This window comes from Achroia grisella, unplaced genomic scaffold (genome assembly GCF_030625045.1).
Source record: "Achroia grisella isolate CSIRO2021 unplaced genomic scaffold, CSIRO_AGI_Agris_v1 utg1920, whole genome shotgun sequence".
Lineage (NCBI taxonomy): Eukaryota > Metazoa > Arthropoda > Insecta > Lepidoptera > Pyralidae > Achroia > Achroia grisella.
In genome coordinates, this window is record NW_026712695.1 from 1,874,905 (window position 1) to 1,885,724 (window position 10,820).

A 10,820-nucleotide genomic window follows, 5' to 3' on the forward strand; every position below is an offset into this window, starting at 1 on the left:
CATATAATGTATTGAAGTATATTAAATTATAGTTTTAGTGGTCGAAGTGGTACGCCCTAAAAATGACAAATAGTCCATCAAGTCATTACGTAACCATCTTGCACACCTGCGTTGTCATTACACGTAACTATATAGTTTTATATAAAAGAAAAAAATTTCAATTCCATTACAGCTATTGTTGGGAACTTTTAATTAACTTTATAACCTTTATCTAGTCTGTGATGTATATGAGACTTTGACAATGAATCGGTTGACTACATAGGTACAAAATGTTGCCTGGTTTAGATTGTCTTTTTGGAATGTTTATATTACATACAATATATTTTATGAGAAGGAGGAGCATTAAGCAGACTGTATGGTATTATTAGCCTATATAAAATGAAATAAATATAGTATTGGGTTCAATCTCCGCACAATACATACTCTTGTATTTTTAAGTGTAACTATTTATAGCGGTCTGGAAGTTTTTCTATGTATATTATTATTTTGTATTAAAATATATATTTAAATATGTAATTTGGAGATACTTCCAATTGTAAAAGCGGCTTTTTTTAGAAAGAGATCTTTCTAACATTATAGAGTTCTATCATTCATAGATAGCATTGTGAGAAAAGTGAAAGTTTAAAAGAATAATATTAATGACAAACAAAACAGATATAAAAACCCACTTTATATACTATTATTTCATATACCTACGTGACATTTAATCATCACAGCATCTAAGTATGCCGTGAAGATGCCAATTGTTATATTGGCCTATTGACCGTTATTTCATTTATAAAACATGTTCTAAGTCGTAAAATGTAGATATAGTTATATAATTTATTAATCTGTAGATGTATTGACTTGTTTCGCTGCAATAAAATTGTATAGAACATGCGCAATAGGCGATAATAATAATATTATTCTTATATTTTGTTACTTAGTTACAGTCGTCATTTTAATGGTAATACGGTGTTAAAACTCATGTTTATATAATAAGAAGTTCTAAAATAAAATAAAAAATATATTAATATTATATTTATTTTAAATCAATTATAATATTATATTATAAATATAGTCAAATAACAACACTCTCTTACACTCACAGTTACAACACAAGAAGGCCATTCACGACAGCATAGCAAAATCGCAGTTCTCAATTTCACGTAATTGAGACCTTCCTAATATTGGCGAATTAAAGTAGAAAAATATCTTATTAAGTTCCTTGTAAAACCAAGGAATAACAAATTATCTACGAAGTTCCGGAAACCGCTATGCAGTTCCGAATAATCAGTCGAGTAACACAACTGTCACATTTACAAAATACTGCTATATCCACTATATTGTGCCAATATTTATGAATATAAGGTTCCAATTCGAACTTGTCCTTTTGGTTTGGTTAATAAATTTGTTGCTCTTTTGAAAATACTAATGAATGGTCTGAAAGTTGATGAGATAACAGGCTGGTAATAAGGATCTGGTTGCTGGTATTGATATTGGTATTGGTTGTTATATTGGTTATAGTACTGATTGTTATATTGATAATTATAAGCTTGAGTTTCTCCGGTGCTGCCGGGGATGACATTCGAGATGTAGCTGTTGGTATTTTCTACTTGGTAGTTTGAAGTAGTACTATATCCGGCCACTGTAACAAAATAAAATACAGAAATTATAGTTTCATATATGTAATATGTATAGTTCATTCTAATGTATAAATTAAGAGCTATCAAGTCACACAAAAAATAAATTACTGAACTAACCGTATTATTGATTGAATGATTTATTATTCAAAGAAACCTTGAATAAAGAAAATTTTACCGAAGATTCATATTAAAAAAACATATTAAAAGACTTTTAAATTTACGAATTAATTCAGAAATGATTTCGATATAAAAATGATTTGTAATAAAAAGTGATACTTACAGCAAAGACCTGAATATTTCAGCGAATCTGTAAGGCCATAGTTACTGCAGGACGGGTAACCCTTTTCGTAGGGACTGACACCAATAACGTTTCCACCTGGTCCATAGTTGCATACATACAACCGGGTGTAACCTTTTGAGTTGTCGTAGTAGAAAGTAAATCCACAGCCTACTTTAGATGTTTCGCCCCAAACCAACTGTAAAAAAATATATAATGTATTTATTTGTATGAGCTGTATATGAGTTTTTTTACAAAAAAAAATACTTCATTTTTAAAAAATAAAATAGATCACCATGCATGTTAACCTCAATTAAAATCAGTTTTGAGAAATATACTACACAAGAATAAAAATATGGTGTAATTGTACGGTTTTATAAAGATACATGGTTACCATACAAAATATAATATTTAAAGACGATGGAAAGTCGAAAGTCATATTTGATTTAACATTTTATTTGTAACTATTATGTATAGTGCAATAAATAGGTTTGTGTGTTACCTGTGAATAATGACCGGTGCCATGCCCTCCGCTGATTGGCTTGAATCCGAATAGGCGGACTTCATCAAACCAGGCATTGATTTGAGTCATGAAATCAGGTTGGGAATCTATGGGTTCACTAGGAGGGCGTGTGGTCCAAGTAGCAGCGAGGTTCTGGCCCACAGGAAAGCGACCAACATCACGTTGAGAAGCTTGATCGTGGGCGGGAGTGCACTGGTTAGCCCAACGTTGTGCTGTCGCTGCTAACTCTTCATCCCACGACTTAAAAATAAATAATTCTTTTAAGAACAGCCATACAAAATAAGTAAGACTACTACTAAAATATATAGACTAATGTATTGTAATGTAATGTAATGTATATAGACTAATCTGGACATATTAGGTTTATTAAATTAATTTTGTTGTAACAAATCTCACAGTTATTATCTTAAACTTTATATTAAAATCGACTTAATCTATACTATATTTATTAACAACAAAAATAATACATGATGTATGTATATTTTTGTGAATTTAGCAGTATGTCAAATTCAAAAGTAGGAAGTATAATCATTGATATTTTCAAATTATTTCATTCATTAGTCGTTATCATTATGTAAAAAAACCACTTAGAATTTGAATAATATGAAAATTTTCGGCACCAATGTTAAATATCAAACGATTTGCAACAAGATGATAAATCGTCACTTGTCAAAACAACTGGTCAATTAATCTTATAATTAAATTTTTAATACAGGAATTTATAAATATTTATGACGACGTTATTAATAATGTAGACTTTATAAATACACGTAATTAAGTATAGACAAATTAGAAGGAATAATTAATTAAACATACTTAATATTTTAGTAATCACAAAAGCAAGTAGTTGTGCAGTGATACTTGAATGAAACATTGTAATAGTTTAATATAACCTAAGTTCGTATTCGTATTTCGTATCTGTATGACTTTTTTGTTTCTAAACAGATTACAATTAAATAGACAAAAAATTCAGGTGAACATTACTGCAATATATTATTAGTGGTAGAATAAAAGAACATGACTACTCAAATGGGCTCATAGATATAAGTTATATAATTATTACATTTATTTGAGCTTATTTATGCCTATAAAAAACCTCTTTTAAATCCATGAAGCTCATGCAGTGCGCATGAACAAAGTAATAATAAAATATCAATAAATATATATAAAGTTGAAAAAGTTAAAGTATTATTTGACCGACGAATTGTCAGAAAATCCTACTATTTCACATTTTATTGCCTTAAATGAGAAAACACTTGGATTTAGATATTATCAAAAATGGCAGATTGATCAGATGATATCACGTACGACTTATGAAATTATGTAGTGAACATCGACACATTACTTTTTATCTGCAGTAAAAATTCAATACTCATTATAAGTTAAACAATAATAGTTTTTTTTATATCTTATGTGTACAGACTGCAATCAGTTACATTTCTGTTATATGTATGTATAGCTACCAAGATTGTAATGATAATCTATTAAAAGAAATATTCGTTTTACCATTTCCATCATGTTAGCAGCTGGTGGTTGACCGGAGATTTGTCCAAGAGCAACTGATTGCCTAAGACGATTATGTGCATCCACGATCGCTTGTTTCTCAAATGCCGACATTCCTCCAGATTCTACAAACAAAACATAACTGATGTGAGTACATATTGTTATTATATTTTACATTACCAGATATTGAAACGGAAATAAGTTGATGTTAGTTTTTCGTGACTTGCTTATATAATATTATTAATTGATGTTTAAATATTTGATTTCCAACTATCCACACATCGTCTGCCAATAGCAGGGGCAATGATTTCATAAGTTGACGGTTTGTCTATTTTATTAAATCGGTGTGTAATACAGGTAATAACATAGGTGTCTATGTCAACACAATTTTATACCCTCGACTCATACAGGTATGCAAATTCTGTCGTCTTTTGATAAACTTGTCTGCAGGATGTAGACTGGGCGGCGGCGGTACTTTATGTATCCGATATGAAAATAGATGGCGTTATGGTATAGAGACAGCATTATTATTTTATTGCTTTTTTATTCGCCTAGGACAATAGGATTTTTCATTTTGTTGATAGTCTTTCCTTTAATTATTTTTTTAGTAGCACTTAGAAAAAAAATATGTAAATATTTAATGTCCTTGAACAGAAACGAAAAAGGCTAAGGTTACGCATTTTAAAATTAACTACGAGAAATTATTAAATTTTAATTCACAGAAAATATTCCCGTATTAGAAATATTCTTCTATTTGAATATAAATCATTTCATAAAAATTAATTTTAATAACGGGGCGTTATTAATTAATTAAAATTAATTAATGCAATTACGGATAGTTAGTGTCACTTACTTATTATTTGTCTTCCAACGCCACACCCTTCTGTTGTTGCTAGAACTACAGCTCCCAAAACGAACAACACTAAGGACATCATCTTCATAAAGTCTTTGAACACAACACTTTGAAACTGAAAAATTACACGCGTAAGTTGAGATTCGTAACTAGTGAGTTTACTTATTTACGAAACTTCGAACTTAAGTTTTCCTGTGATCCGCAGCACTACGTGCAGCGCGCTCTCCAGGAATTAACAATCTGTGCGGCTCGCTAGTATCGCGTTCGCTTATGTACTCATCTCAGCGTTACCATGGAGACGGAGCGACGCCAACGGACGCCCGCTGTGTCTGCGGATCACACTCACGTCGCGTCCGTATACCACTACTGCCTACATAATTGGTATTATTTGACCGACGAATTGTCAGAAAATCCTACTATTTCACATTTTATTGCCTTAAATGAGAAAACACTTGGATTTAGATATTATCAAAAATGGCAGATTGATCAGATGGTATCACGTACGACTTATGAAATTATGTAGTGAACATCGACACATTACTTTTTATCTACAGTAAAAATTTAATACTCATTATGCTGCACGTAGGTAGATACCTATGTGGTGGTTGTCAATGAAATCCAGTTCTTGTGATGTGTGCGAAGTTTCGAACCGAGCTTGGAAATATGTTGACAGATATTGGTCGAAAAGGAAGTGGTCTTTAAGTAAAATTATAGGCAGCTCAAAAACAAGGAAAGAATAATATCACCAGTTTTTGTGTCAAAGGTAAAGGACGGTAAAATGGTTAAATAATCGAAGTATACATTTCCTAGTAAATTTTAATAATTTATATAGGTACGTTAACATTTAATGAATATTTATTTTAAATACTGGTTTGTATTTATTTACGTAATTTTCACCTATAACGGTAATGGCATACAACATTATCAAATAAAATTGTTTCTACTGTTTTGATGAAGCCAATGAGAAGTAATTGTGTATGCTTGACAATAAATATATAATATGGGAAATGAAACTGTGATCTTTGATTTAAATATTACTGTTAATTATTTAAGCCCAGTGGCATTAAGTGCAAGAATTTATAAATACAAGAATTGTCAATTTAATTTACTTCTATTATATATTTATGTTTTTTTTAACATATTTACTACCTATTTAATTACCGCTACTTAAGTAGCTGTAATTAAATACGTTGTTATTAACTTATGATCTTAAATTATTGAATTTTGGTAAATATGTACTTAACACTCCTTTTCATTGTCTATGTTAGATATTGCATTTCAGACATAATAAATTAACTTTTATATGGATGCCCATTTATGGAGTGCTATAGATACATAAATGTGTATCTATTGAAATGGTCAGAAAGTCGTTTGAGAACTAATATTGATCAAATGCTTGGTGACAACCAGTCTGTTGCCAACCGATCCGGTTTACCACCTGAGGTGAATTTTCGGTTGTGGTATATTATTATTTGCATATTAATGACTTTTATTTTATTGGTTTTTATTTTACGCGATGGGTTATAAGGTTGGAGTTTATTATTATTATAATTTCAAATACCCAGTAATGTGAATATCATCTCTTTCTATTTTGAGTAATTAAAATGTAGAGATCGTTCCAATACGTCTCTAAGATGTTTCTGTTCGAATTCCTATAAATGTTGATTTCATCGAAATTATAATATCACTGACATATTATAAAAAAAGTGCATTATGCAATAGTATATTATATTAATTTTATCAGATACATTATATTGTATTACACAATTGACCAAATTGAATAAACCAAAAATTAATGTTTTCAAAAAAAATTGTATGAATGTGTAATATATATAATTGTGTATTTTAGTTACTTCCATAGTATAATGTCGTATGGTATTATATTGTGGGGAAGAGCGGCTGATGTAGAATCAATTTTTATATTAATTCGTTCAATATATAATTTACCGTGTCGCGAATCTCTTAGAGAACGCTTTAAAGAAACAGGTATCCTTACTGTTCCCTGTCAATATATATATGAAAATATTATGTACGTAAGCAAAAACTTAAATTTATTTCCAAAAAATAGTTACTTACACGCTTTTAATACAAGGAATAAAAATAAATTAAATATGCCTAGTTATCGTCTCAAAAAAGTAAGTACATCTTTCATGGGACATTGTATACGTTTTTATAATAAATTGCCAGATAGTGTTTTAAATTTAAGTGAAGGCAAATTTAAGATACATGTAAAAAAAACACTTTGCTCTAAAGCTTATTATAAAATAAACGACTACTTAAATGACTACAATGTGTGGACTTAATTACAATTTTAACTTTTGTTATGAGGCATATAATTTTTCCCATTGACATGGATAATGTAATAACATTAAAGAAACTTATTATAAATGATTTTTTATAATTTGTAATGACATATTGTAAATTAAATAATGTAAATTTAATATTGTAATGGGTGAAAACTGTGATCGGTACAGCCTATGCTGTAAATAATATAATTGACGTAGTGGAGTAACCTGAAACAGTCATGCTCGCTATAAAGTTCAAACTTGTGGCGGCGTGGTGGGCCGGGTCGATGTGCTCCCTCAAATATGGTTGAGTGAACGGGTGCTACTTGTGGGGACTGGTCTGTTCAGGTTGTGAACACTGATTAAATTTTTTGTTCTTTGCGATAGCATATGCTGGTGGTCACTCTATTCTCCCAAATTTGAATTTTAAAAACTATATTTATTATAAACATGTTCCACTATTATTTGAAAAGGATACGAGCTGAGTTTCTTGTCAGTTCTTCTCATCTCGATATCATTCCGAACTGACGGTAGATTTGACATATCATAAGAGTCTGTAATAGACCTACATGAATAAAGATATTTTGAATTTGAATTTGTTAAAAAAACTCAGTGACAACTTTAAAATAAAAAAAAATAAGCTATTTTGTAAAAAGAGAACCAAACAAAAAACATTCAATTCATGGCCATATAAGATGTAAGATATTAATTTAAATGTGAATCTTTAGAAATTGTGTTTTATAAAATAAATATAGTCAGCCTACTATTTACTATGGTACCCTAAAAATTTGGTTTGATATTTCGATTTGCAACGATGAATTTTAATTATCACTAAGCCAGCCGCTTATTAAATCTTATACATACATATCTATGACCGCTACCAGTATAAGTTTGTAGAGACAGACCTTGACAAATTCAACAGACATCTAATAATACAGAGGCCATGTTAACACAAGATCAAGATCAAGACCAACAGACGACAATATCACTGTATTGTCCTCGCTATAGGAATTATGCTAATTGAGAGCATGATGAGAGAAAGAAATGTATATTGTACTTATACTTGTATAGTTTAGCACTCGTTCAAAAGATTGATTGAACTTTCACACGAGTAAGAGGGGTAGAAAGTAGTAACAAAAGAATAATCTAAAAATGGATACTCCTGTATTTCTGATTCAGTAGGAATTTTGAAAGTTTTGCCTACTGGATCACGATCTTACATGTTGCACCTCAGTACAACTAAAACAGTATTAAAAACATTTTTATTTTATGATCAAATATAAGTACATGGTTCAATATCATTCTGTTTTCATTATATAATAAGACGCAAAAAGTGACAAGTGGAAATTTGAAAATTACCTTTTTTCTTACTCGTATTATTTCTTTAGCTATGATCACAAACAAGATATTATTACACACAATTTTTTTGAGGTGCGATTACAAGTGCAGTTCATTTCACGTACGTGTAATGACTTATAGTTTTATAGATTTTGTAATATATTTTACTCTATTGCATAGATATAGTAAGTGGTCTTGATTTTAAATCTGGCCGACATCAAAACGGCGACGGAAACATCGATATAAAGTCATAAAACAATTCGCGAGAGGGCGGTAGCCTCGCTACTTTCCAGGTCCTACTATGGTGGCAAACAAGTATACGGCCCACCTTATGGTAAACGGTTACCGAAGGCTATAAATGCTTGAGTTACGTGCGCTTTGTCGACCGTTAAGAATCTTCATATTCCCTTCTTGAAAAACCTTGCTGTAGTCGCGCGCGCGCGAGAACTTCAGAGGTAGTTCATTCCACTATCTAAGTGTATGCTGGAGGAAGCTCTTCTGAAACCGCACTGATCGTGACCACGTAGGTTCTAGCGTCATGAATTCAAATATACCCATCGAAATGTGGGCATGTCAAGTCACTATAGTGTAGACACTTCATAATCTCCCTGGCTATCGCATCTGGGATAAAAGTCGTGATGCTATGAGAATTGATATTTCCTAAATCAAAAATATATCCATATGAATAATCGAGATTCATCTTTTTCTTAGTAATAACCCATAAAATTGTGATCCCATCTCGAATGTCGGAACCAGTTCGTTTGACCTTTAAATAAATGGCCTTATTATTATACGATTAAACAATCCCGAGACGACTTCGGAGGTCCACCATCTCGAGATTAAAATAAACACATAGAATAATAGTGTTTATTTTTATACCATTGTTTTATCATACATTATTTTATTAAAATATAAAATTTAATAAAATATTAGTTTTTGTTACAAAGCAATTTAAGGTTAGTAAGTATAGAATCACCATTGAAGTATTATATAAAATACCACATTTAATAACATTCTTTTATTGCTACAAAATTAGTACCAGATATATAAAAAAAATATATTAAATGGAAAAATGAATCAATACCGGTAAAGAATTAGTGAACATATCGTGTAACATGTACAGTAAATAGAGACAAAAATATTCTTATTTTTTAAGCCAATTCGAAATAGTAATAAAATAATAATATTAATATTAATCTGTATTAAAATATTTTTGTGCTTTTTCGTGTTTATACAATTTACGAGTTTTTAAAATCAACTAAAGTGACAATGTAATTTTTTGTATAACTAGTAAGTATTTAATTCTTATGGATGGTCATGACTGCGGAGGTTCAGTCATTTTATTGTGTATAGTACTGAAGCAATTGGTCGTGGCAGACAGACTGTCGGCGATTGAGATAATATACAATAAAATGAAAAATAGTTAAAAACGTATTCCCTCGGACACCAATATTCGAGTTTTGAGTAAACATAATATCTGTTTACACTGGGCTGAATTTAGACACAAAGGTACCTTTGTGTTCTTTTTCTTAAGCAACAAAGTTGTGAGTTTATTATATGTATCATATGACGCTAATTATAGCTTTATTTTACATTTTTCAATATAATATCACTATGTTAAAAATAATATACCTTTATATATTGTTAGAAAAATATTATTATATTTCTTATATAAGTGGAATGGTAAACAAGCACATCTGATGTTAAGTAAAAAACCGCGCCCTTTTTTTTACTTAACAGTAAAAGAAGGGACAGAATTAGGCATATTTTTTTTTATTTTTTGTTAAAAATTGGTAAACGTATATGGAAGAAGATGAGCAAATCTACTAAACCAATTTAATTGAAATTTGGTAACAGATAGTGTAGACCCAGTGAAAGGGCATAGTCTACTTTTTATTGCGAAAACGGGTTGTAAGTGGTTGAAAGCGGAGATGAAGGATTGTATAAATGTATATTGTCTTTTTTTAAGTAGAACGATGAAACTTTTTTGGGTGGTAATTTAACTAAATATATTTTCTTTATTTGGTGAAGTTAACTATTCCACGTGAACGAAGTCGCGGACATAGCTAGTTATAAATAAATAACCCTAGACAATTAACACAGCACTATGTAGTCCTACGGTAAGTAGAGTTTGTGTTGTGGGTACTAGACAGTAACCATAACGATATAAGCGAGTACGACACAGTACGAGGAATCGAACCCGCGACCATCAGAAGTAAAGCGGTGTGCTAAACCGCTAGACCACTGAGGTCGCGTTATATAAAATAATACCTATAATTGTATTAATAAATATTGTTTTTAGAATTCTCGTATTGTTCGGTACTACACAGATTCTTTTTACTGTTAATTATTTAACGTGTAATGAAATTCATCTACAACGGCTGTTATAAACTTGACACTATAAAAATATATTTAT

General features: G+C 30.3%; 1 protein-coding gene across 1 annotated transcript; it reads right to left on the reverse strand.

Moving 5' to 3' along the window:
- Nucleotides 1-1,038: 1,038 nt before the first annotated feature.
- LOC131841773 (venom allergen 5-like) lies at nt 1,039-5,036 on the reverse strand. Its single transcript, XM_059190099.1, has 5 exons — nt 4,782-5,036; nt 3,932-4,053; nt 2,405-2,665; nt 1,906-2,101; nt 1,039-1,627 (listed from the first exon to the last, which is right to left on the reverse strand). Exons 1-5 carry the CDS (start codon nt 4,867-4,869, stop codon nt 1,338-1,340), a joined length of 957 nt encoding a protein of 318 aa, XP_059046082.1. The 5' UTR covers nt 4,870-5,036; the 3' UTR covers nt 1,039-1,337.
- Nucleotides 5,037-10,820: the final 5,784 nt, after the last annotated feature.